This window comes from Tarenaya hassleriana, unplaced genomic scaffold, assembly GCF_000463585.1.
Source record: "Tarenaya hassleriana unplaced genomic scaffold, ASM46358v1 Cleome35, whole genome shotgun sequence".
Taxonomy (NCBI): Eukaryota; Viridiplantae; Streptophyta; class Magnoliopsida; order Brassicales; family Cleomaceae; genus Tarenaya; species Tarenaya hassleriana.
Genome location: NW_010966617.1, coordinates 433,222 through 459,291, shown reverse-complemented (window position 1 = coordinate 459,291; position 26,070 = coordinate 433,222). Strand labels below are relative to the sequence as shown.

General features: G+C 38.4%; 5 protein-coding genes across 8 annotated transcripts; 4 read left to right on the top strand and 1 right to left on the bottom strand.

The window, feature by feature from the left end:
- The first annotated feature begins 6 nt into the window (after positions 1 to 6).
- Positions 7 to 944, top strand: LOC104821974 (lysine-rich arabinogalactan protein 19). The gene is made up of 2 exons (XM_010553022.1): positions 7 to 594; positions 727 to 944. Exons 1-2 carry the CDS (start codon positions 40 to 42, stop codon positions 820 to 822), a joined length of 651 nt encoding a protein of 216 aa, XP_010551324.1. The 5' UTR covers positions 7 to 39; the 3' UTR covers positions 823 to 944.
- Positions 945 to 1,100: 156 nt separating this feature from the next.
- Positions 1,101 to 6,360, bottom strand: LOC104821973 (phosphate transporter PHO1 homolog 1). Of its 3 annotated transcripts, XM_010553020.1 has the most exons (15): positions 6,157 to 6,360; positions 5,778 to 6,051; positions 5,388 to 5,694; positions 4,795 to 5,252; positions 4,631 to 4,702; positions 4,409 to 4,541; positions 3,935 to 4,058; positions 3,593 to 3,842; positions 3,360 to 3,509; positions 3,106 to 3,258; positions 2,724 to 3,002; positions 2,411 to 2,547; positions 1,628 to 2,320; positions 1,371 to 1,471; positions 1,101 to 1,226 (listed from the first exon to the last, which is right to left on the bottom strand). In XM_010553020.1, exons 1-13 carry the CDS (start codon positions 6,180 to 6,182, stop codon positions 2,230 to 2,232), a joined length of 2,454 nt encoding a protein of 817 aa, XP_010551322.1. In that variant the 5' UTR covers positions 6,183 to 6,360; the 3' UTR covers positions 1,101 to 1,226; positions 1,371 to 1,471; positions 1,628 to 2,229. The 3 variants fall into 3 exon arrangements, with proteins under 3 accessions (XP_010551322.1, XP_010551323.1, XP_010551321.1); XM_010553021.1 differs by having other exon boundaries at positions 1,101 to 1,471; positions 6,148 to 6,360; XM_010553019.1 differs by having other exon boundaries at positions 1,101 to 1,471.
- Positions 6,361 to 15,011: 8,651 nt separating this feature from the next.
- LOC104821972 (probable isoprenylcysteine alpha-carbonyl methylesterase ICMEL1) lies at positions 15,012 to 18,235 on the top strand. Of its 2 annotated transcripts, XM_010553017.2 has the most exons (11): positions 15,018 to 15,786; positions 15,925 to 16,001; positions 16,099 to 16,168; positions 16,280 to 16,360; positions 16,482 to 16,556; positions 16,650 to 16,751; positions 16,854 to 16,994; positions 17,188 to 17,253; positions 17,362 to 17,505; positions 17,680 to 17,770; positions 17,879 to 18,235. In XM_010553017.2, exons 1-11 carry the CDS (start codon positions 15,368 to 15,370, stop codon positions 18,038 to 18,040), a joined length of 1,428 nt encoding a protein of 475 aa, XP_010551319.1. In that variant the 5' UTR covers positions 15,018 to 15,367; the 3' UTR covers positions 18,041 to 18,235. The 2 variants fall into 2 exon arrangements, with proteins under 2 accessions (XP_010551320.1, XP_010551319.1); XM_010553018.1 differs by lacking the exon at positions 17,879 to 18,235 and having other exon boundaries at positions 15,012 to 15,786; positions 17,632 to 17,720.
- A 183-nt stretch (positions 18,236 to 18,418) lies between these two features.
- LOC109117030 lies at positions 18,419 to 23,895 on the top strand. Its single transcript, XM_019203499.1, has 3 exons — positions 18,419 to 18,729; positions 18,853 to 19,290; positions 23,456 to 23,895. Exons 2-3 carry the CDS (start codon positions 18,874 to 18,876, stop codon positions 23,810 to 23,812), a joined length of 774 nt encoding a protein of 257 aa, XP_019059044.1. The 5' UTR covers positions 18,419 to 18,729; positions 18,853 to 18,873; the 3' UTR covers positions 23,813 to 23,895.
- Positions 23,896 to 24,664: 769 nt separating this feature from the next.
- On the top strand, positions 24,665 to 25,391 carry LOC104821971 (nudix hydrolase 1). The gene is made up of 2 exons (XM_010553015.2): positions 24,665 to 24,854; positions 25,004 to 25,391. Exons 1-2 carry the CDS (start codon positions 24,731 to 24,733, stop codon positions 25,306 to 25,308), a joined length of 429 nt encoding a protein of 142 aa, XP_010551317.1. The 5' UTR covers positions 24,665 to 24,730; the 3' UTR covers positions 25,309 to 25,391.
- The last annotated feature ends 679 nt before the right edge of the window (positions 25,392 to 26,070 follow it).

Below are 26,070 nucleotides of genomic sequence, written 5' to 3'. Positions count from 1 at the left end.
TTTTTTATCCGAGCCAACCAGCAATTGCAGCTGCTGCCAATGGCTTCCACCACTTGGGCTGCTCTCCTTTTATCTGCTTTCCTCTTTTCTTCCCCATTTAGTGCCAATGCACAATCACCTGCAGCTTCCCCCTCTTCCACCCCGGCTGCAGCCCCTCCCCGCACCACCCCTCCACCAGTTACACCTGCAGCCACTCCTCCTCCCAGCACCCCTCCGCCGGTTACACCTGCAGCCACTCCTACCTCACCCCCGACTCCAAGAGTTGCACCTGTGATCAGCCCGGCAACTCCTCCTCCCCAGCAGCCGCCGCCACTGAGCCCTCCTGTTTCAGCTCCATCCCAGCCACCGTTACCTCCTGTATCACCCCCTCCGGCTCCATCCTCGCCTCCTCCGGCTCAAGCGCCTGCACCCATAAGCCTGCCACCGGCTGCAGTGCCAGCTCCGGTTCCTGCCAAGCATAAGAAGAGAAAGCATAAACACAAAGGGCATCATCATGCCCCAGCTCCCGCACCAACTCCTCCCAGCCCTCCATCCCCTCCGGTCCTAACAGATACCCAGGACACAGCTCCAGCTCCAGTTCCATCTCAGGATCAGGTCTGGTTTCTTACATAAACTGTATAGTTTGAAACTTCAAGAAAGTTTTTTTTTTTTTTAAAAAAAGGGTTAAATATCGGTTTCATGCTGTAAATGTTTGGATTAGCCATTCTCCAATTTCTTGGCTTCCAGAATGGAGGATATTCCCTGCAGCAGCTTGGAGGAAGGCTAGGAATGTGGCTGAATACGGGAATTGGACTTATCATTCTTCTGGCGATGACGGGCTAAGATCTCAAGCTCTATAGATATCGCTCGCGTGTATGCATTTCAAAGATCATTACATTTTCCTCCATACATATACCCGTTATACCGATTCAAATAATACCATTTTTTGAATTCCTTTAAAACCACTTCACATGGTGTTTCAGACAGGAGAGATCATGTCATGTCATGCTTACCAAAAAAAATCAGAAGAAGAACAAAACATGATGCTAAACTATATCATTCACCATAGGTAATCCTCTACACCGTCAAAGAAAAACCATTGGTTTTGAGCAATCACTATCAATCAAAACACAACCATTCATTCCCAAGCAATGGCAATTTGCCCGAAAAGGATGAAGATTTAGCATCTCTTTCCACTGTCAAGCAAGAATGTGGGATAATATAAGCTTGATCAATGGATTGAATACCTGGACAAAGACAAGTCCACATGGATCACAGGTAAAAATTGGGCAAGCAAAGCTTCTTCTTGGTAGTTTGATGTCAGTGTAAGCAATTTGCCATCGAAGACCAACAACAATAGACATAATCCACAGGTTTCCGACAAATCTCACCAGAAAGCGTGAAATTTAAACAGCAACTTGACCCGGAATCAGCAACAGCTCAATTCCTTTTGCATGATTGTTGTTGCTGACACACGAGAGCAGTTCTCAGGCTGAAGAAGAAGCAGAGGAAACAAGAGATCAGTCTTGCAAAAATTTCGGAGCAAATGGAAAATTGAGATGAACCCTAGAAATATAATCGCAGACAAACAATACCCAAGAGAGATTTGCTCATACGGAACCTGGGTAGTTCCGAGATAGGGTTTTACCTCGGAGCGTGAAAAAGCGGTTCGTACAACTGAGCAGAGTACCGGAAATCAACCGGTTTATTACAGTGCTTCGCCGGAGAAGAATGAAACCAACGTCCGCCGTCGCCGTCGCCGCCATTTTTGGCGTCACTGTCACAAATGGAGCTTAACCCTCGGCTAAATCAAACAAACGGTGGAGCAGAAGAATGTCAACCGTTGATTTCATCTATGAAATCTCTCAGCGTCTCTGATCGAGCCACGTCACACTAGTCCAAATCTCCCCTCTTTTTTTCGCGGTGAACAAAATCTCTCAACTTTGCCACGAAAGTTTCAAACTTTGGTATTTGTATGCGCTGATTGGTTGATATCTTTGTGGTGGGAGTGCTTGGATTGGGATCATCCCTTTTATTTATCTGTTTTATCCAATAATCGGGGAAGAACACAGAGAGAGAGGGTAGAATTGTTGTTACATCAATTTCTTCAGACAAGACCAGCAATAATCTAAGATTCTTGATCAGAAAATATGGTCGATCAAGAATAAACCAATCTTGTTTTCCCCCCCTTTTGTTGCCGCTGTTGTTATCGTTTGCTGTCGGATTCTGATAAGCTAACAATGATTTCGATCAGTCTTCTTCATCAACTTCTCTGAAAGGAAGGGGCACTGTCTTCACAGCTCTGAACTTCCCTGCATTATTTAGATGCTCATTCTCCAACCTGCAATTTTTTTTTTTTTAATCTCAAGAATCAGTTCTCTGAATAAAGTTTTCGACTTTTTTTTGGTCTGAATCTCGAAATCTTTTTTACCTGTAGAAGTTCCATAATCCTCTCCTGATAACCTCAAGAGCAGCCAAGAACAGCCCTGTCACTCTGTGATCCACATGCTCAAAGTTGGAGTGAAGAACCGTCTGTAGCCACGCCAGTCTCAGGACCAGGTTCAGAACCTGCAGAGATCGGAAACGAAAATCTCGGGTTTTTTCATATCATGTCGTAAACTTTGGTAGCAAAGCTAAGATCAGATTCTTTCGGACATCAAGAACAGTTCCTGGAAATTTGCTCTATTTTCTGGTGTTTCTGGTTGGTGATTCGAATATTTTTTTCAACAGTAAGTTGGATTTACCATAGAGAAGTAGTAAATGAACTTTCGACGGATCATGAGCTCGTTCCTTAGCCAGGGGTTCTTGCTGTTAACCTGGAGCAAACCCCAGTCTTTTACAAAGTCCCAATACAACTGGTACACTGTTGCGGCACTTGACACAACCACCACTAGACAGAGCCAACCGGCATTTCTCTCCTTCTCGTAAGCCACTTTTGCCCCCGCGGCTAACATGGCCGACACGTATTTCCCCAGGTTTACCAGATGGCTCTTCTCCCCTTCGTCAAACCACCTCCTGGCACACTGCAGAGGAAAAAGGGTTTCATAAAGTTTAGACCTTTCTTGGGAAACAAGTAAGGGTTACTTGGGGAAGAAGGAAAGGATGGTACCAGGGTTTTTTATTTACCTGCATCGCTCTCCAGTAATATGGGAGGAAGGAAACTGCATATGCAAGATCTTTGTAGTATTTGGTTCTCATGCAGTAACCATAGTCCTGCGTTTTGTAGCTACCGGTTATGTAGTAGCAGGCGATGTATTCCAGGTTTCTTAGCATCGGTACCTTTGAAATAAATCGTTTGTAAAAAGATCAGATTTTGATCATTGATTCACAGTAAAAAAAATCGGGTTTTGACGGCAATTTTACGGTGAAAACTGGAATACCTGGCTGCAGAGTTGATCAGCCATGAAGAAATCGAGCATCACAACCTTGTACAGAGGTGACAGAACGATGTTTCTGATGACAGAAATAAACCGATACCGGCTTGGTTTGTAGAAAACGTTTAAAGGGCAGACTAGGAGTATCGAGAAGACCTGCAGAAACCGAAAAAGTTAAGAGCTTTAGGCCGAGAAGAAGAGAAACGACGAGTTTTTCTGAAAGACGAGGCTGTTCGTACCAGTAACAGAAGGCCTGGGATAACTTGAACTTGTCTGAAGGAGTACCCTTTTGTCAGAAGCGACAGATGAACAAACATAACACCGAGAACAGCGGTCATCGAGACAGAACAGATCAAGAAAACGTCTCTGTACTTGAGATCTTTCCCGGGACAAAGTTCGAATATGAAACTGTAATTAATCCGGGCTTTTCTCCACATGAAGATGTTGCATCCATATAGAAATAGGTGCAGAAACAAGAGACCGAACATACTGCAGAAACAATCGCGACGGTGGAGATTAGATTGTTCAGATCTCTATAGCATAAACCTTAAATCTCAAAGTCTAGTTCAGATATTACTTGCCTAAGTACAGGATATGCAGTTTCCATGTAGAATGTACTGTCAGAGTTTTGTCTGTACATCCCAGCCAGATGAGCTGTGACTATGTACCCAGCAAGAAGGGCAGTGAAGCATCCGGTGAAAAGACCTGATGATATCAAAATACGAAGAATTTCATCGTTAAATCCTTAATCTTTGGTTAATTTAAATCAGACCCATTTGATCTAAGATGATCATTTTGCAGATGGAAAGAGCAAAAAACGATGTAAAGATTCTCCTGAGACAATGATAGTGTTATTGCAACAGAGAGCATAAGACACCTGATGCTTTAGTTGTCCACCAACCAAAAAAAGAAAAGGTTACATTTTGGAATCCTAGTGTGTATGTCTGTGCCTGGTTAATGGGGTCCAAAGGGATTTTTTCTTTTGGGTCCTCTGAAAAAAGAAAGTTCCAGGATGAATTCAACTGAAAAAAGGGTAATCGACGATCATATCATACCGATGAAGAATGTAACGCCGTGGGATTCTTTACGCTGGTGCGGTTTCAGATATGTCATCACCTTCTTTCTGTGATCTCCATTTGCAAAGTGCTTGATGAACAATTCTTCAACTTCTTCTGATAGGTTTATCACCTGTCTTTTCCAAGACCAATCAGCAAACAACAATGGCAGAAACAAACAGTGTTCTCGTTGGTTATGTGCTGTTTTTTTTTTCCTCTCACCTTGTCTGAACAGTTGAAGTATGAACTCTCCACCACTCTGAGATAAATCGAAAGAATTTGTTTCCCCGTTATCTGAAATTTTTGAAAAGGTCGTGTTTATTACACGTTTTGAGATGAAACCTTATTGAAACTGTTGCTGAATCTGTTCTGAAATCGACTTTTACCTTATCGAACTTTTTCAGGATCTTCATGAAGGCTAGCATGTTCAAGTTTCGGTAGGTTTTGAGATAGTTTAGCCCTTTGTGAAGTTCCATCAGGGCTCTTTTTATCATCTTCTCTGCCTGATGCAAGTTCTTCTTGTTGACATGCAGCTTATTTCCGTCTATACCGCATTTCTTCCACGATTGGTTAACCAGATCTTCCCTTACCAAGTAACTGATGGCCGAGAAGGCGAGAGAAGGGTTCGTCATTGGAATCTTTATCTTGAAGTTCTTGCCCTGGCAGCTGAATCCCCGACCAGACATCCTCCTTGGTTGTTCATCATCGTTTTTCGATCTTAACTGTTTTCCCGTCTCGTCTAATCGTGGGGACTCCAGTTCTTGCGACCCACTGATCTCCAAGTCCTCCGAGACTGTTTCCTGGAGTTGCTCTTGTTCTGTTCTGCTCCTTACAGAGTCCTCCTCTACAAAACAAGGACAAAGAAAGATTAGTTAAACCAGTTTCAGGGTTCTCTCTCTCTCTCTCCATGCAATGAATCTGATAGATTTCTATATTGACTACTAGAGACAAGATCAACCCAATTTCAAGCTGTGTTTACCGCAAGAGATGGTGCATGATATGGATTCATCTTCTTTGGATTCTTGAGAAGACTCTGCTTTGGCTTTCTGCTGTTTCAGAACATCTTTCACTGTCATGAGCACTTCCAACTGAATCTTCAGACACTCTCCTCTCTCCAAGAACTCTTTCTCTTTCGTCTTGTAGAACTGATTCACTTTGTTCAGTTGTCCATCCAAACGCGCGAAGAACTCCTTCGCCGCAGCATCTGTGCTGTCGGAAAAGTTCTCCAGAAGTTCTGTCTCGTACACGAAGCCCTTACTTGCAGAAGAAGCAATCTTCCTGTGAACCTGCAATACCACCAGATTCAGCGCCATTAATGGAGGAAAAACTTGTGACAGAGGGTCATAAACCATAGGGTCAAGGTTCGTACTTCGATGGCCCCGTGGCTTTCTCCGCGTTTTTTCCCGAAAAGGGCAAGCTTTTCCACAGAAGATCTGACGGTTTTCACCAGAGAAGTCTCGGTAGCCTTCCCGGTTTTCTCATTGACGGCATTACGGGCGTTGAACAGATGGATCCTCTTGATGTCCTTTTTCAGCTGAGAGTAATCCACAAAGGCATCTTTCCACTCCGGCACGAGCTGGTCTTGAAACTGCTTAGTGAAGTTCACCATGGCTTCAAGCACCTTGTCTGAAACCGAAGAATGGCTGCAAAAAAAGGACAGAGGAGGAGGGAAGAGGAAGGGTGTGTCTGAGAGTGAAGGAGAGGAGGGTATTTATGGGCGGCGAGAGAGAATATATTACAGATTTTACTTGTACTGATGCTTCAGCAAGCACATTCTGAAATATCCTCTTCTTCCACTTGGGAGCAAAAATGCAATCCCTCTCCGAATTTCTTTTATAAAAAAAAAGGACCTGAAAAAGAAAAAAAAAAGATCTTGTCTCGTGTGGGACCCGATTCTCGCCGGAAAATATTCTCCGGCGGCTAACCGGCGTTCATTGGAACCCCAAAACGTTTTTCTGCAAGCGAAGCTTTTGAAACGAAGGCTTAGGATTCAAGGCAACTATATAAAACTGGAGGAGCTTTAAAATTACCTTTCTACCCTTGTGTTGTGGCTGACTGTGGAGAGCGTCATGGGTAATTTGGGTATTAAGCACGTGTCAATGATTTTGTATTATTTTATGAAATAAAATTTGAATGGATTTTGTGGTCTAAATTAGAGATCACAAAGATGAATTCCGATTAGACCAGCTCCGTTTCCACTAAGTTTTTGGGGATAACGAGGAAATAAAATGGATCATTTTCATCATTCTTATAAGAATAAATTGGTCCATTAATTTCTAACAATATCTGTTTTTTTATTTATTATCTAGTAAGATATATATATGGATGGATTAATTAATCCCTTCATTTGAGCTAAACATCTACTAAATTACTAATACTCTTAATTACTATATCATTTGTACCCCGGTCATTATATGAAATCAACTAAAAAACTTTAGTAGTTTCCATTATAACTTGTTATATTGTTTTGTTTTTTCAATTCGTTATAGATCTTTAATTTTAACCCAAAAAAAAGGTTTTGTATTTGTGGTTTTAAAAGTAAACTGTAAAATCCCATAAATAAATTAAAAAAAATGAAGCTTTCTAAATCCTGCTTTTAATCTCCAATGGGAACTACCATCTATAATTAATAATCATGTTAAAATTATTCAATAGAAATGTTTTGTCATAAAAAACAATGGAAAAAAGGTATGGATGCTTGTATGGTTTTTTTTTTTTAAATGCAAAAGTGAATCAAGTAAAGTGAAGTCTTTTCTCCTTTTTCAATTATCAGAATTCATTCTATAAAAATTAACTGTGTTAATAATTCATGTATCTGAATTTTGGAAATTATATATATCCACTATAGTAAAGGATGCAATATATCAAAACTCATACAAGTTTGAATTGAAACGTAAAATATACATTGTTATATAATATAATTTTTCTCACACAAAAAAGAAAACAACTTATTACTAAAAAAAATAATCTAAAACCTTTCTCATATAAAATCGAACAATTATAATATATAATGAATTTTACAACAAAATAATTAAGTGGTAAGATCACACTGAATTAAGGTGATCACAACAACTACTATAAAGAAAATTTATATTTGCATATAAACAAAAAGAGTTGCAACGTTTTTTTTTCAATTTTAGAAAAGAGAAACGTTTTTTATGGGCTTAGTTTATACTCAATAATGACATAAAAAATTTGTGACGATAAGAATCTTGTGAAACGTTTTGTTATGTACGTTTTTTATAATTTAAATATATATATATATATATATTTAAATTAGGAATTTTAAGAGGACAGGATGCTAATGTGCTAATGAGCTTTATGCACGCGGTTTCTCTAAGTATGTTCGTCCAACTATTCGAATGGATGATATTGATCAAAGTGGATCTCTATATACATATTTATATATAATTCGTATTCCCTTCATAATTGTAATAATGAATATAGTTCGGATAAAACAATAATGTATACAAAAAAAAAAAAAGATAACTCGAAATATTTCCACGGGTAACTTTTATAGCTTGATAAAAAGCTAGTGCTGCCACTTGCCACTTGCTAATTAATGTTATAACGTTTTCTGTATTTTACGAATACTATTTAAAAATTACAATAACAATGATTAAGTTAAAAAAGTTTCCAAGGTCATGGTATCTTCTAGGATTCAGATGTATAATAACAAATAATATATTTCAGCTTGAATTTAAATTTATTGTACATCTAGTCACCTCTCTCTATATATATAGTTTTCGTTCGTCCAATTTTTTTTTTGACAATTCAAAAATTCAAAGGATTTTTAATGCAACTATATCTCGAAGAAGACCGAAGAAATCCATATGAATACTCTAACTCAAGTAAAAACTCAAATCTAGATTGGAAAAAAAATTTGTTTCGTTCTTTATCAGTTGAACCACATTACTGATTATCGATTTTGAAATTAGTCTAGACCTTAATTCATGATATCTGATTATAAAAAAAAAAAAACCTTTGCTAAAGAGTCATTTGAACGAGTCATTGCATGCGTTTGTTTTTTTTGTTTTTTTATAACCAAGATGGTTCCCCGGACCTTCGACCCGACTACATCCACCCTAAGCCCGGGATGCATGCGTTTGTATTGATAATATACACGTAAAAGGATCGATTTTCACAACAATTTTAATTATTAAGGTCCCTCTCCACGTTGTCTCTCTTGTAAAATAAATCTTGTTATTTTAGTTTTCAAGTTTCTTTCACCTTTTAAAGTCGATACTAGAAAGGTGAAGAAAACGAAATAGAATATATAACTATGGCTTTCCAATTCCAGAAAGTCTGCAGGCGTACATATAAGAATTCATATTTTATATATATACGTATATTTCATGGGGCATTACAGGTATTTGGCCGTCACAATTCCACAAAAATAGTATGGAAATTATTAAAATTGATAACAATATTGTAATGTTAGTTACACGATCGTGAAAGTAGAAGAAAAGAACCCGACAAAAGAATACATAGGTTACATTAATTATTGGATGATTATAAAAACGAAATGAAATAAAAATGAGAGATGATATTGGTCTGAATCGGACAGCATATGCACGTGTCTATGCGCCCATAATATAAACCGGGCCATCCATATTTATGTGTTTTCTTTTCAAAAATATTTTGTCTTTTTTGTTTTTTGTTTTTTCCCCTTAGTTTTCCAACGGATATATTACTATATTATATACAGTGCTCCTTAAGGAAATTAGTTGCAAAGTCTCAATATTGATTAGTGCAAATTCGATCGCAATTAATCGGTATTCTTTATTGACGGACCAAAACCAAAGTATTTAAATTTGGGCAGATCTTTAGCTTAGCTACTAAGAATTTATTTTGTCTGCAAATTAATAGTGGATGAATCATCCAAAAAATTTTGTTGTTTTGTGTACCAAAAATGCTGCTCCATTTGCTTTGTGTCTATAGCTAATTCAAATTAATATACAAACACTTTTTTTTTAATAATAGACCAAATAATATACTTCCATATTAAATTATAATTTTTTTAACTGTTTTGATACATGGAAATTATGGAATTACCCCTTTTATTTTACAATTTTTTTTTTAAAAAAATCAATAGAATATCCTCTTTTTTTTTCAAAAAAAAAACTAGATTTAGGAGATCAAAACTAAAACTATATATATTTTGCGACTCTATTAAACAAAATGACTCACGAATCTACCTTTTTAAGAGCGTTGTTGCCCTCTCTAAAAATAATTTACTCGGTAGAATCGTACTTTGGAATTTTTTTGTTAAAACTGTATATATATGTATATAACATATATAGTGGAATATTAGCTGTAATATGTAAGACCAAAGTAGAAACAAAAAGGATGGGATTTTCGGCGTGTGTGTGTGTATATATATATATATATATTGTGGAAATATTAATTTCACATTTTACAGCAAAGTTGGTCCACTCTTTTTCCTCCGTGTCATTGATAACATTATCGCATGGTAGATCCGATGTTGCGAGTATAAAATCTTTCTGACCCCACAGACATATGAATGCCTCAACTTCTATATTTATAATCATTACAACTGCAACAAATTAAGATAAATTTCAAACTTATATATATATATATATATATATATATGTATCATAGAGTAATTCAAAGAAGCCGAGTCATACATAACATAAAACTTAATAGATTTCAAAAATCAATATTATTATAACGTTGTAAACGATTTATATCGGTAAAAAAAATTTACAATGGTATCGATTTTTTTTTAAATCTCATGTTAATTATACGAGTTGTTCAATCCCAACCATAATAAACCCATATCTATGTTTAACAAAAAAAATAAAAACAAACCATATCTACGTTACGAGATTGCATGGGAAATTTTCATATAAAAAAAAAGATTGCATGGGAAATCAAGAATTATATAAGTTACGTAACAAAACCCTCAACAATATAATGAGGGAACACACACGTAAAATTGAATTTGTAAGAATAAGATACGAGTCTTGAATAGTGTATGCTCTCTTGCATAGGCATATACATATACATACATATATATATATATATATATATATATATATACACACGAGTATATTGTTGCATTGTCTAATCTTTCAACAATGTCTCGACTTTAGAATAGGCAGGGGAATATGCCTCAGGCCCTTTACACATATGCTTTTGTTCCCTTTAAGTCAAAAGTGAAATCGAGAGGAATGATATATATATATATATATATATATATATATATATTGATGATCGATATGAGCTTATCTAATTAATGGTAATTGGTAATCCAATTCATAAAATTCGATTATTAGTTACATAGTTTGTTCTATTAATTATGTTATGATATAACATATAGTATTTGTATTCATGAATATATTATTTTTTCTGAAACTCTTTAACGTGTGTCTACTCATACGTGTAGGTAAATACGTATCGTTATATCGAATTGAATTTTTGGTGATTATTGGGTTTTATAGCGCTGCATAAAGTGCGAATTACGCTAGTCATCTCTCAAATTTTGGATGTAACAAAATAAATATTAAGTCCTACAATATCATATAAATATGAAAATATTACGAATAGTTTTTGTATTTTTTAAAACTTATACCCTTAATTATTGAAAACAAAAAGAATTTTCCCCATTGAAAGCCATTTACGTGAATTCCAATTGTAGTCTATGTACGGCGCCTATATATATATGATATCTATAACATGTATGTATTTTCGTATGTTTTGAGATTATATATTAGGTTTTTTTATTATCCATTTATCAAGAAACTTTAATTTATTTTGCAGAATTTCTTAAAGTTTCAAGTTCGGACATATTTCCTCCTAAGCAAGGGCATATACTTGTACTAAATACTATTTAGGTCTAAAGAATATATTCTTAAGCCATATTTTACTAAAACTTTTGGCCACGTGCATGAATATTTAGACTCACAAACATATACTATATGAAAATAGCTACACATTTAGTGACAGAAATGGCCATGCATTGATTAATTAATTTTATTTATTTATTTATTGATATATAGTTTAATTCTTATTCAGATTTATATATATATATATATATATATATTTGCCTAACGCATAGAAGTTTCTACACAATATATATATACCGCCTTAGTATATGTCGAAGTATATGCCTTTTTTAATATTATTAGCGAATTTTATATATATATTACAATATTCTTAAATGTATAATAAGTTTTATTATATAAGTGCATTATCAAGAAAATAAAAATAAAATTTATTATATGAGGTGGTGGATTTGCGAAATCTCTCGCTTGTGCGAGGATTCGGATTCTTATAGAAGCCGATGTGTTAGGAATCAAGATTATTCTTCGAATTGTCATGAAGAGAATATATATATATATATAAATGTTTTATAATCTCCTACATGAGAAAATGAAAAAAAAAAAGTTTTTTTTGGAGGTTTCTTGTGATTGTGACGTGTTTCTAACTGAATTAATTCCATGTGTTAGGACCATCTTTTACGAAAATATTCATATATTCCATACATATATAGTGTATATCGCTCCATATTTCCATCCACACATACAATATTATCGCGTATATATAATAGATAATTATTAAGTTATTAATTTGTTTAAATCATGTAATCGATAAATAACATACGATTATCTTATTACGTCGTATGTTTGGTGAGTATTCGTTACATTAAGATATTAAACTCGTACTAAAGTATTGACAAACATCGTCTAGTACGTACCATGCCAAAATATTACATGAAAATGTGATATATATATATATGTGTGTGTGTGTGTATAGCAGCCTCGGAATATTAGTGATGTCATCAAAGGCATTTGAATCTTAATATATACTTAGAGGGGAAAATAAAAAAGAAAGAATAAAAATATGAAATTGGTAATTTATCAATCTATGCATGAATCGAATTGTAGTGTTTGTGAAGTGTCACGAATCAGAATATTATCCTATTTTTCATTTAGTACATTAATAGAATTAGAGAAACTATATATGTGAAGATTATGCCTTATCTTTTTGGCATTATGCCGAGGATAATTCTATTAGAAGAACTATATAGTACTTTATCCTTTGTCATTATCTCTTTTATTACACAATTACTCATATATATATATATATAATACACATATACATACATATATATATATATACACACGATATTGACGTCCGCACGTACACATGCATAAACCGTGTACGCATGGAAATTAAACATTTTCAATAAATTGGAGATATCATTCCGTCTTCCTTTCCTTTTTATGAAATGTGAATTGTATAATAATTACAACAATTACCATTACTAATTAATAACATTATTAAATATAAAAATAATTTGCTATAAAAATTTAAAATGCTTTATACTTATCTATTTTATAGAGATATTTAATAAATATTTTGTATATATTGAGATTTAAAATATTAATATTTTGAAAATTAAAATTTATTATGTTTAATTTTTGAATTTTGAACTTTCAATATATTTATATGTGATAAACTATGATTGTATTTGTATTTGAATTGATTTAAAATATTTAAATTATGAATTTTAAATTGTGAATAATATTTATATTAAATAACTTATATATTTTCTTTATATTTAAACTTTTTATTTAAATTTAAATTTAATTTTTATAATTTTTAATGTCGGATACGGATATTCGCACATATCCGCGATATTTACGGATATCCGAAATTTCGGATATCCGTAAATTACGAATCGGATACGAATAATAAAATCGAATATTTGAGCGGATCGGATACGTATACGGATATCCCAAAAATCACGGATATCCGATCCGTGCCCACCCCTAACCATTAGGGCTAGACCTTTCGATAGTAGGTTCGGACGCGTTCTATAAATATACGTACCAATCGGTTTATTATATCATATTTGGTTCGATTTGGTTTCGAATTTTTTAAAATTCGATTCGATTTAGTTCGGTTCCAAAAAAATCGGTTTTCTAAAAAAATATCGCTTGGAAATTTTAGACTAGTCAATTCAGTAACGATATCGAGTTTTTTAGATTTGGTACGGTCCAATCCCGAAGGACCGTACCGAAACGCCAACCACTAATAAACATAATAATAAATATTGATCATTTACAAAAAGAAACAAGAAATGTTATGTGATAAGAGGAGGTAGTGATTGCACCAAAAAAAAAGGTGCATAAAGGTTATTTTATGTAATTTATTAAAGGAACTCGATCAATCTAATCATTTCAAGCAATAATAAGAACACATCAAAGTATGTGTTACTGTACACGTGTACATGTACATCCCCATGCCCTCATCATCATCATCATCATCATCATCATCATCATCATCTCTTTCCTTTAAAAAAAATATATTCAAACTCTTTTTACACCTTTTTTTTCTTTAATTTTGTAGCTTTTTGGTTTTGTAAATAAATGATTAGGAATTGCAACTTGGCAGTTGTTTCTCCAAGTTTGAGAGATGAGATAGAAGAGTTTGCCCAATGGGAATCATTGTAGCAATTATCTTATTTTATTTTTTGGATTATCAAATTATATAATACTCACATAAGTCATGGTGATTATATATGTTTAGAGCTTATCTCCTTAATTAGGTCGACCACTACTAAATAATTACATCAATAACTTTAAAACCACTACTGTATTTTGTTGTTATTTGCAATGTGCCTATATAGATATTAAAAAATTTCAAATCCAACATTCATATATATATATATATGTGTGTGTGTGTGTGTGTGTGTGTTATTACATAACAAAAACCTAAAAAAAGTAAAAAAAAAAAAAACTTGTTTTGTGAAGACTAAAAGTAACTTTTAAAAACAAAGTTTGACCGAACAACTTTAAAGCGCAACTTTTTTATTCGGGTTAGATATTAAAGCCATTTTACAACCTTATGGTAACCCACATTTTCCCTAAAGAACGATCACGAATTAAAGCATCTATAATATCATATCATTAATTAACATATTATATATATATATATATATATACACACACATTTCAATATATAATATATATTGGAAATTGTGAATTGATAAGAAAGTAAGCTCACCTACATTCATAAATCAAACGAAAAAAGATTAAGATTTTGTTTTTTTTTTGTTTTCAATAACGTGATTGATTAAGTAATGGAATTTGTAAATTCTTTTGTCTTTTCTTTTTCTTTGGTTGGGTTTAGGGGCCGCGAGCCCATAACTATTTATGAGCCTCAATGCCCCATTTTGAACCCAATAAGTATCCATTTCTCACCTAATTTGATATTTACATTAATCTTAAGCGTTTGCTTGGTAATATATTATTGTAAAAAGGGGAAATCAGATTTATTCTTGCGCTAAATATATTTTTTTTAATAAATTAATAAAAAAATATAAAAACTAATATAATTTTTATACTCATATATATACATATATTATGTAACAGTTTTTGAAAATTATTTGGTACTCTAAATTTCTTCTTTATTTCTTTGGTCGACTCCGGTGTTCTCTTTTGTGGAAAAGTATTTTGGATCATATACATATACATATACATATACGTATACATATATATGTTGAAATATCACGTTTTTTTTTCACAAAAGCCTTTTTTTTTTCACAATCGTCTAATATTGTGTTCCGTCTAATATTACAATAATCCAAGCATTTAACGAATCATATGAACTCTGAATTCTTTGAAAATATTTTTACGTCTTGTAAAACTTTTTGCAGGAAACCTGATAATAAGAACACAACACTTGTCAGATCCCATCTGGTTTCGTCCCCTTCAATTCCCTTTGTCTTCTTCCTCTGCATATCGAGATTTTCCCTTCTTTTGATTAATGGGTTTTCTTAGATTTTCGTGCGGCGTGGAGTAATCTGATACGTTTCTACGATCATTTCCATCGGTTTCCGAGAAAGTCTCCATCTTTCCCGCGAACGGTTCGTCGAATTTAGCAAACGGAATCGATTGAAGACCAGAAACAGGTCAAGGACGAGAAAGAATGCCGTCTCAGATTCTGCCCATTTCAGCCCTTCCGCCCAAATCGTCGCTCGCGACAGAAATGTTCTTCAAACCTCAGGTTTACGATGACCCATCGACGAGTCTCCTCGTCTCTTCTCGATTCGATGACGGCCACTCGATTTCCTCCGTCAAGCCCCTGCTTTCCCGCGCCGCAAGCTTCACCGCCTCCACCACGACGGCGCCCTCCACCACTGGCTGCGGCGGATTCGCCGGTTGGTATCAGAAGACACGGCGGCGAACCAACAGCGATAACTGCTTGTCTGCGCTTCCCAATGACGCTAATGCCGCCGTCGACGGCGGAGATGATCACCGGCAATCTCTGGGCGAGGAGGTAGAACACGCCGCCGCCGAAACGTTCCTTTTGACTCGCCTGAGCTTGAAGCTCTTGAGATATCTAGGGTACCTGCTTCTATCCTGTTTTTTATCCGTTTGTCCGAGAATTGCAGTCTTAGGACAATGAATCTTAGCTTCTTATGTTCTTACATTACCAATTTGGTGTAATGTGGGAATCACTGATCAATCATTGTTGTTATCCAGGGTAGGTTACAGATGGATCACAAGATTTCTGGCTCTTGGTTGCTATGCAATTCTTCTGATGCCTGGCTTTATTCAGGGTTTGCAATTGTTTTCATTCTGTTGATGATCATGATTATACCTTGTTCTGGTCTTGTGTTGATAATCTGGATTTATATCTTGTTCTGGTCTTTGCAGTCGGATATTACTATTTCTTCTCTCGTCAGATCCGTAGGAGTATAGTTTATGGTGATCTACCGAGAAATAGGTCAATGTCACTTCTTGGTTATCCAATCTTTCCATGGTTTGATTCCCCGAGATATCGATAGGTATTTATAGGTTATATTTTCTTGAATTTGAGCTGTTTTGTTGTGTCCAGGCTTGATCTGTATCTTCCTAAAAACTCGGATGGTCCAAAGCCCGTTGTGGCATTCGTGACTGGTGGAGCCTGGATTATCGGGTGAGTGTCATATGCAATAGACACCATCTTTTTCGAAACTAAGTTTGGTTTCTGTATCATTGTTAAGGAATCTAAAATGATTCAGTGTTTTGTTTTTTTGGTGTGTCTTCCATTGATGCAGGTATAAGGCATGGGGTTCTCTTTTAGGACAGCAGTTATCAGAAAGAGGCATTATAGTCGCATGCATAGATTACAGGTAATTATGGTCAAGCTCAGCTCAAGATCTTGTCCTGGCTAGAGCTTCTCTGATCACGTTTACATCAATCTTTCTATGAATATTCATACGCAGGAATTTCCCTCAGGGAACTATAAGTGACATGATACAGGATTCTTCTCGGGGCATCTCATTTGTCTGCAATCACATTGCTGAGTACGGAGGTGATCCTAACCGGTATTAACTCGTAAAATCCTTAAAAGGCATTTCATTGGTGTTGAAATTTTGGGGTTTTGGGTGAGATTATCAGTAATTTATTCCCGTTATGTGTTTTTGTAGAATTTATCTTATGGGACAGTCTGCTGGTGCACATATCGCGGCTTGCACCCTTGTAGAGCAAGCAATCAAAGAATCGGGAGAGGGAGATACCGTGTCCTGGAGCGTTGGACAGATAAACGGTTATTTTGGTTTGTCTGGAGGGTAAGCTTCAGCTGCACTCGATAATCCGCGCTCTTTGAATCTGTGTCACTGTGTTTTAGGACAGTGACAAGACAACAGAACTAACAGCTGTCTCGAAAAATACATCTAACTCGTGTTTTTCAGCTCTTCTGGTTGTAAAACCAGCTTGGGTACTGATGCATTTTTTGAGAATTTTTGTGGTCGTGATGTATAGGTACAACCTTTTAAACCTGGTAGAGCACTTCCATGGCCGGGGACTGTATCGTTCCATCTTCACGAGGTATATAACGAATCCACTTGTAGATTCTTCATCTGGGCTTCACTAAGAACTTATAAACCGAGCTTTAAACGGCCTTCAAAACTTTGTCGGGTTGTGATCTTCTTGCAGCATTATGGAAGGAGACGAAGCTTTGAGACGGTTTTCTCCTGAACTGATAGTACAAGACCCGAACATCAGACATGCTGTTTCCCGTCTTCCGCCTGTAGTTCTTTTCCATGGTACCGCCGATTACTCCATCCCCTCGGATGCAAGGTCTGTTTTTCACCTAACCTCCATAGCTTTTATCTCTAAAGTCTCAGCCTTTAGTGTTCCGGAGTGTTCATATGATGGATCTCCATAGCTGTTCATCTCTAAAGTCTCTGTCTTTTCATGTTTCAGAGTGTTCATATGATGGATTGAGCTTTTTCTCATACGCTGTTTCTGCAGTAAAAGTTTTGCAGAAATCCTCCAGAGGCTTGGAGTTAAAGCAGAAGCGATCCTTTACGACGGTAAAACGCACACAGATCTGTTTCTTCAGGTACAATAAAACCAACAGAACCTCTCAGTTTCGAAAACCCGGTTCTTGGTTTTCGCCGATTACTGTCCCGAGAATTAAGAAACCTGATGGTAGGAGCTTACGCTGTAGGATCCAATGAGGGGAGGGAGAGATGAAATGTTCGAAGACATAGTGTCGGTAGTTCTGGGAGACGACGAGGAAGCTCTTGCTAAAAGCGCGGCCCTGCCGCCGAGGAGGAGGCTTGTGCCTGAATTCATGTTGAAGCTGGCTCGATCCGTCAGCCCTTTCTGACAGATTCATTCTGCAGTTTTCTTCCTCCAAAACGATACAGGTGATTGATCCAGTTGTACAGATTATAAAAAGGGTCGGCGGTCATCAGACAGGAACAGAACAGAGAGTGTAGTTCATGGTAATGGAGATGATGACAGATTTTTTACTTGGCAAAAAAATACTGCCGTGGTGGAATGGAGATTCAGTTTTTCTTTACGTGAAACAGTGAAAAGAAGGTTAAGTTACTCAAGAAGAGCATCGTCTCCATGGATTTGAATGAATTATCAATAAACTACAAAAAAAAAAGTATTCTCAGATTAAAGCCCGAAGTTACTCAGGAAAGCATCGTCGCCATTGTCATCGCCAAAACACAGAGAGAGAATACGACACCGTTTAGTCAAACACGTGTTGTGGGCCCTCTTGTGGGCCCATACGAGGTGGATGACGACGAAGGTCTATTTAGTAACGTGAAAGTGTTAGGCTTTGAATTGAAACTCCGAGTCCGAGGTAGTCGGAGTTTGGAAGTTTGTTAAGATCGTGAAGAGATCAGAATCTTATCATAAGATTGGGCAATTGGGTTGTTGAGATTTCGATAAAGCTTTCAAAAAGATACGGTTTGTGTACAATTTTTTTTTTCCTGGGAGAGTTTGCGTTTTCACAAAGAGAAGAAAGTGTTCATAAGGTGTTCGACAGTTTGCCTGAAAGAGGGGGTAAGCAGGCTTATTAGTTCTGTTACTTGTTTGAATCATTTTGATTTCTGTGAATTTTATATTTATATCACATTGGGTTGCTTTTACAATTGGGTATCAGATCGAAGATCTTTCTTTTTTCAGGTTGGGACATAGCCTGTGGCGATGGAGCTACTGCACTTTGACTGTATGAACAGGCTGCCTGTGTTGAATGACATGAACTACGGGATTTGGAAGATAAAGATGAGGGCTTTCATTCGTGGGATCGATGTTGATGCCTGGGATTCCGTGGAAACAGGTTGGAATCCGCCGGTTTTGATCGACGAAAAGGGCAATGTTTCACTCAAACCAAGAGCAAGTTGGACTGATGAAGAGAAGAGAAGATCCAACCTTGATGCAAAAGCACTATCTGCGATCTTCGCCTCGGTGGATTTGAACAACTTCTGGCTGATTTCGGGTTGCGAATCCGCAAAGGAGGCTTGGACAACGATCGTGGACGCGTTTGAAGGAAGCGGTATCGCGAAAAGATTGAGACTTGACATGTTGGACTGTATGTTTGAGAAAGCCCGGATGGGAGAAGAGGAATGTTAGACCCCTTTTTCACGCACTCGATTTTTCTCGTTAAGGAACGGATCTCTCTCTCACCGAACCCAACTCTCGTGTGCGGAAAACTCACTCGTTCGTGGAAACAACGTGCGATCCAAAGACGCAGATTTACGGACCCGGTCCAACCTTATGTATTTCTCGTTCACACAAGGAAAGTCTCGCCTGCTCAGCACAAGTCCCGAACCAAAACGCTCTCTCATTCGCGTTTCCCTCTCGTGTCCGTTTTGCTGGCTAGGCTACGAGTAAATAAAGAGAAAGAACGTGGCAGTTGACATCCCCAACTGCCAAGGGAGTTATAACCGCTCATCCACTAACGCTAAGGGAACTGCCAACTGTCTGGAACCGCCCGTCAACCGTCCGCGAGCCCACTTCTCCGTGTCTGCGCGCCACGCCTAACGTCCAAGACTTCCCGCCAACTGTTTTCCCGCGTCCGAGCAGTCCGTCCGTGTTTTCTCGAACACGTACGTCCGTCATGCCGCATGCACTCGGCTTCTCCCACGTTCATCCGTCAACTTACTTAACTCGTTCGCCCAAACTCCAAGCCAGCCCGACTTGTCCGTCCGCACGTCCCAGCTTCGCACAGCCCAGACTCTTCCGTCTGCACGCCAGCTTCGCACGAACGTTGCCCCGGCACTCATTCCTCGCGAACATGCTGCCGGCCATGTTCGTTCATCGGATCGCGACATTTAGGGGTGTAACAGACCTCCCCCACTTGGAGAAGTTGACGCCCTCGGCAACTCAGATAGCCTTGCGCCCTTGTCCGCGGTCTCCCTCTCAACCTGCCAAAACCCTCTGGCATCCCCCCACTTTGTCTCAATCCGATCCTCTTCCGGCGGCCAGATGAATCCTCGAGATATTAGGGTCCTCGTTTGCTCAACTTCCCCCGCCATCTGATCCATCTCAAGTCGAACAGCCGAAAGGATCCTCTTTTCCCCTTCGGTTCCAACTTTCCGCCCAACTCTCTCGCATCTCACAAACATGGGACTTCTCTGGTCCGCCACCATCAGCCCATCTAAGTGAGGGATTGGGAAGGATTGGTTCCGAACCATCCACTCTTTCCCAAGGATAATCTCGAACTCGTCAAGGCTCCTCACCACCATGACGCTACACGAACTCGTCCAGCCCTCAATGGACAAGTCCAACTCAACTCTGCCCAAAACATTCTCAGGTGCCGCATTCACCGTCTTGATCTTGCTTTGGTGCTTCTCGATACTCAGCTTCAACCGACTTGCCTCTCGCTCAGTCATGAAGCAATGTGTTGCCCCGCAATCCAGCATCGGCAACACCTCTAGGCCATTAACTCGGGCCTTGATGAACATCAGCGTGTTCACACAACTCGGGGTTTTGAACTCACCCATTGCACACAACAACTGCATTGGGTTAACCCGGTACGGGACTTCCTCCTCTGACTCACTGCCCACGCTAGCAATGATTGCATTCACCTTCTCTCGGTGAGGACAATCACGAGCCAAATGAGGGCTATCGCACTTAAAGCAGCCCCTCTTCTTTTCCGCCTTTCTCTCGGACGGATTGGGCTCACTTTCCGTGACAGCCTTCTTCTTCGACCTCTTCGAAGATTCCCCCTCCGGCTTCGTACGGCCCAGAATCCAGATAACTGTCCCACAATGACTGCTGGTCCCAAGTATGACCTTTCCCCCCTTCCATAATGAATAATGATAGGTTGAAATCATTACGCTTCTAAATTATTTTATTCAGTAGAGATCCTTCTGATTGTTAAGTAAAGAAGGGCCGGTGAACAGCTCTAATTGGTACTTTCTTGTTTAATTATTTGAGCCCTCTTTGGATTTGAAAACCCGTGACGCGAGGATTAGGGAGAATTAGTAGCTTAATTTTCTTACCATATTGATGGATGGCTGTAGTCTTTGTGAGTGAAATGCTTCTTCATGTCTCCAAGCGAAATGCTTAGTTTTGCCTTGAAATGATGTAGAGTTGCTTAATTACAATCTGATTTTCCTTTAGGTGATGTTATTCGTTAGAAGGATTAGTACTCCATCTGAGTTGCCGAGGGCGTCAACTTCTCCAAGTGGGGGAGGTCTGTTACACCCCTAAATGTCGCGATCCGATGAACGAACATGGCCGGCAGCATGTTCGCGAGGAATGAGTGCCGGGGCAACGTTCGTGCGAAGCTGGCGTGCAGACGGAAGAGTCTGGGCTGTGCGAAGCTGGGTGTACGGACGGGAGAGTCTGGGCCGTACGAAGCTGGCGTGCGGACGGAAGAGTCTGGGCTGTGCGAAGCTGGGACGTGCGGATGGACAAGTCGGGCTGGCTTGGAGGTCGGGCGAACGAGTTAAGTAAGTTGACGGATGAACGTGGGAGAAGTCGAGTGCATGCGGCATGACGGACGTACGTGTTCGAGAAAACACGGACGGACTGCTCGGACGCGGGAAACAGTTGGCGGGAAGTCTTGGACGTTCGGCGTGGCGCGCAGACACGGAGAAGTGGGCTCGCGGACGGTTGACGGGCGGTTCCAGACAGTTAGCAGTTCCCTTAGCGTTAGTGGATGAGCGGTTATAACTCCCTTGGCAGTTGGGGATGTCAACTGCCACGTTCTTTCTCTTTATTTACTCGTAGCCTAGCCAGCAAAACGAACACGGGAGAAAAACGCGAATGAGAGAGCGTTTTGGTTCGTGACTTGTGCTGAGCAGGCGAGATTTTCCTTGTGTGAACGAGAAATACATAAGGTTGGACCGGGTCCGTAAATCTGCGTCTTTGGATCGCACTTTGTATTCACGAACGAGTGAGCTTTCCGCACACGAGAGTTGGGTTCGGTGAGAGGGAGATCCGTTCCTTAACGGGAAAAATCGAGTGCGTGAAAAAGGGGTCTAACACGGACAAGTCGGGCTGGCTTGGAGTTTGGGCGAACGAGTTAAGTAAGTTGACGGATGAACGTGGGAGAAGCCGAGTACATGCGGCATGACGGACGTACGTGTTCGAGAAAACACGGACGGACTGCTCGGACGCGGGAAAACAGTTGGCGGGAAGTCTTGGACGTTAGGCGTGGCGCGCAGACACGGAGAAGTGGGCTCGCGGACGGTTGACGGGCGGTTCCAGACAGTTGGCAGTTCCTTTAGCGTTAGTGGATGAGCGGTTATAACTCCCTTGGCAGTTGGGGATGTCAACTGCCACGTTCTTTCTCTTTATTTACTCGTAGCCTAGCCAGCAAAACGGACACGAGAGGGAAACGCGAATGAGAGAGCGTTTTGGTTCGGGACTTGTGCTGAGCAGGCGAGACTTTCCTTGTGTGAACGAGAAATACATAAGGTTGGACCGGGTCCGTAAATCTGCGTCTTTGGATCGCACGTTGTTTCCACGAACGAGTGAGTTTTCCGCACACGAGAGTTGGGTTCGGTGAGAGAGAGATCCGTTCCTTAACGAGAAAAATCGAGTGCGTGAAAAAATCGAGGAGCAAGTTCCTCGGTTTTGGATGTGATGAATCGAAGGTACTCATCTATTGATTTTGTACCTTTGATGCTTTTCTTCACTTGATCTCGGAGTTGAAGGATATGACCCCGAGATGCTTTCCCGTACGTGTTGGATAGGGTGAGCCAAGCATCACGGACAGTGGCGGATCTGGCGACTAGGGGCTGAAGACTGACAGAGAGAGAGCCGAGCAATGAGCTGAAGAGGAGACGATCTTGTTGCTTCCATGGGAGAAAATTGGGATTGTCAACAGTAACACCATCGGTGGTGATGGGCGGCTTCGGCATGACAGAATCTTCGAGGATAAAGCACTCGGGGTTGGTGAAGGAGAGACCGGACTTGCACGCTCCACGTGAGGTAATTCGTGGATGTGAGTTTCGTAATAGATGACATGTTGCACGACAGAAGAGTTTTCTGTGGCTCCAACGGGTTGAATGTTGCTGCTGGTTCAGTTGTATGAGTTGTGGCATCAGGTGCGGTGGACATGGCTGGTAGATTTCAGCTAGAGAGAAGAAGAGGATCGATTATTGTCGTTTGACGTGAAGCTCTGATACCATGTACAATGGTGATGTATGCGGCGTAATCACTTGGTTTCTCATTGAGCAATAATATATACAGATACATACAAACGTGATTTGACCTAATGTGTAGAATAGGAAAGTTACAAAACAGGGAAGAAGATATACACTATTCTATAGAGGAAAAGGTTGCTGATTTCAGTGCGAGGCTCTGTCATATCGCCATCGAAGCGGATGCAATGAGGAAGAAGAAGAAGTACGGGGACAAAAGGCTCGTGAGGAAACTGATGGAATCGCTTCCGGGAAAGTTTTTCTATATGAAAACAGCAATGGAGATGAAAGAGATGACGAAACCGATGGAACAGAGACTGAAGCTCCATGAAGTTGTCGGGATCTTGACAGCAGAAGAGGTGGCTATGGATCTGCGGCAGAAAGATGGGTTGAAGAAGAAAGCATCTCAAGCAGAATTTGGATCTATGGTTATGCTGAGAAAGAGAATGGAGAAGATGATGAGATCGATGGAACAAAGTGAAAGGTAGAGACTTTAAGTGGCATGTTCTATATGGTGAATTAGATTAATAATAATGAAATGAGATTTTTCACTTACATTAATAGAAAACCCTTTCACTTTCAACCAATTGGTTTTATAAAAGTTTATACCAAACCAAAAAATATTTTTTGAAACAAATCACTTTTATTAAAAATAAAGGGAGAACGACCTAAAAAATATAAATTCTTAAAAAAAAACTATATAAAATCATGAACTTTGTAATTGTTATATAAAATCATGAATTTTACTAGTTTTGTTGTACTTCCAAACACATCATAAATTCATGATTTTATATGGAAGTTACAAAACTTTTGAAGTTAATAAATATGTGAGAATATGACAATATTTATAAATTCATGATTTTATATAAAAGTCACAAAGTTGATGATTTTATATATAACTTTTTGAAAGAAAAAAATTAGGAAATTATTCCAGAATAAATTAAATTACCGAAAAGTATTTTAGAAATTTTGTAAATTTATTTTGTAATTTTTTTGTAAAATAATAAAAAAAAAATTTAAAATTATTACGATGTATTTCTTATTATTTTGCATTGAATATAGGAATCGAAACAAATATCAACCAAACATTTTTAATCGTAACAATTGGCAATCTCTATCAATATTAGTTTATCAATTAATTAAAATCAATAACATAAAAAAATCGGTAAACACGTTGAAAATAAAATACTTCCAATGGTCCACCCAACGGCATCATTCTCAATTGGAAATAAAAGGAAAAAACGTTAAATAAAGTTGCAGTGAAACGACGGCGTTTTAACATTTAGAGATGTCCGAACGAAAAGACCTATATATATAATATATGTGTGTGTATATATAGAGAAAGGAAAAAAAGTAGGGTTAGGTTTTTTTTTTGTTTGAAATTCAAAATAGAGGAAGAAGAGGAAATGGAGACGCCGAGAGTGGGAGTAGGGGTTTTCGTAGTGAAGGAGAGATCTGTGCTCTTAGGAAGACGTCGTTCTTCCATCGGCAACTCCACCTTCGCTCTTCCCGGCGGCCACCTCGAATTCGGTCTCTCTCTCTCTCTCTCTCTCTCTCCGATCTCTTTCGCTTTCGATTCAACGGTTGATTGCATACAATTAGGGTTTAATCACTGCACTATCGGATGGTTAGTTGTGTTGATTACATCGATTCATGGTGGTCTGGTGATGGCGGAGCAGGAGAGAGCTTCGAGGAATGCGGGGCGAGGGAGGTGAAGGAGGAAACGGGATTGGAATTGGAGAAGGAGAAGATGGAGTTACTCACCGTGACGAACAACGTCTTCCGTGATCCACCAGAGCCTCGTCACTACGTCGTCGTCTTTCTCCGCTCGGCCGTGGCGGATCCGAACCAGTCGCCGGAAAATACGGAGCCGGAGAAGTGTGACGGATGGGATTGGTACCGTTGGGACGATCTCCCCTCTCCTTTGTTTCCGCCGCTCCAGGAAATGGTCAACAATGGATTCGATCCATTTTCCTCAGAATGATTAAATTCGATCATTCTCTGCTGTAATATATTTATTCTGAATCTATATTAAAAGTTTTTTTTTTGGGTATTTTCATTTTTTAATCCTTTTATATTTTTCTTTGGTTATCTCATTGTTTTCATAATTCGTAGGTTTTAACTTAAATAATTTTTTTTGTAGTCTTTTAGAGAATAGAAAATGGATAAAGACACGACAAACTGCAAATTATACAATCAATCACTATTGCATCCAATATGTACGATTTGTATTTGATAGAATCATAATATATATTTTTTTCCAAAAAAAAAAATGAAACTTTGATTAACATCACAACCTAAATTACCAAAAAAAATATATATATTTGGCATCATGGATAAAAGACCTTTTTTTTTTGGGTAATATGAAAATCAAGATTTGGCTTTTCTTGATCATCATGAATCTCCACCTTAAGAATATACATCAAAACACTATATATATGTACATAAAACACTGTAAAAGTATATGTATATATACTTGTGATCTAAAACACGATCGACCACCAAAAACCCTATAATTAACTTTAAAAAAAATCCAAAAATTAAAATTTGTATAAAGAGAGAGAGAGAAAAAAAAATCAGTGATGAACATTGTCAACGAAGGAGTTGTGTCTCTTAGAAGGGCCAGAAGGTGGAATTGGCGCACCTTTTGGGAAGAAATTGAAAATCCGATCTCCCAACTTGAAACCCTTTCCGTATTTTCTCCTTAAACTCATACTCTTCGTCTTCCCGGCGGCCGCCGCTGCCC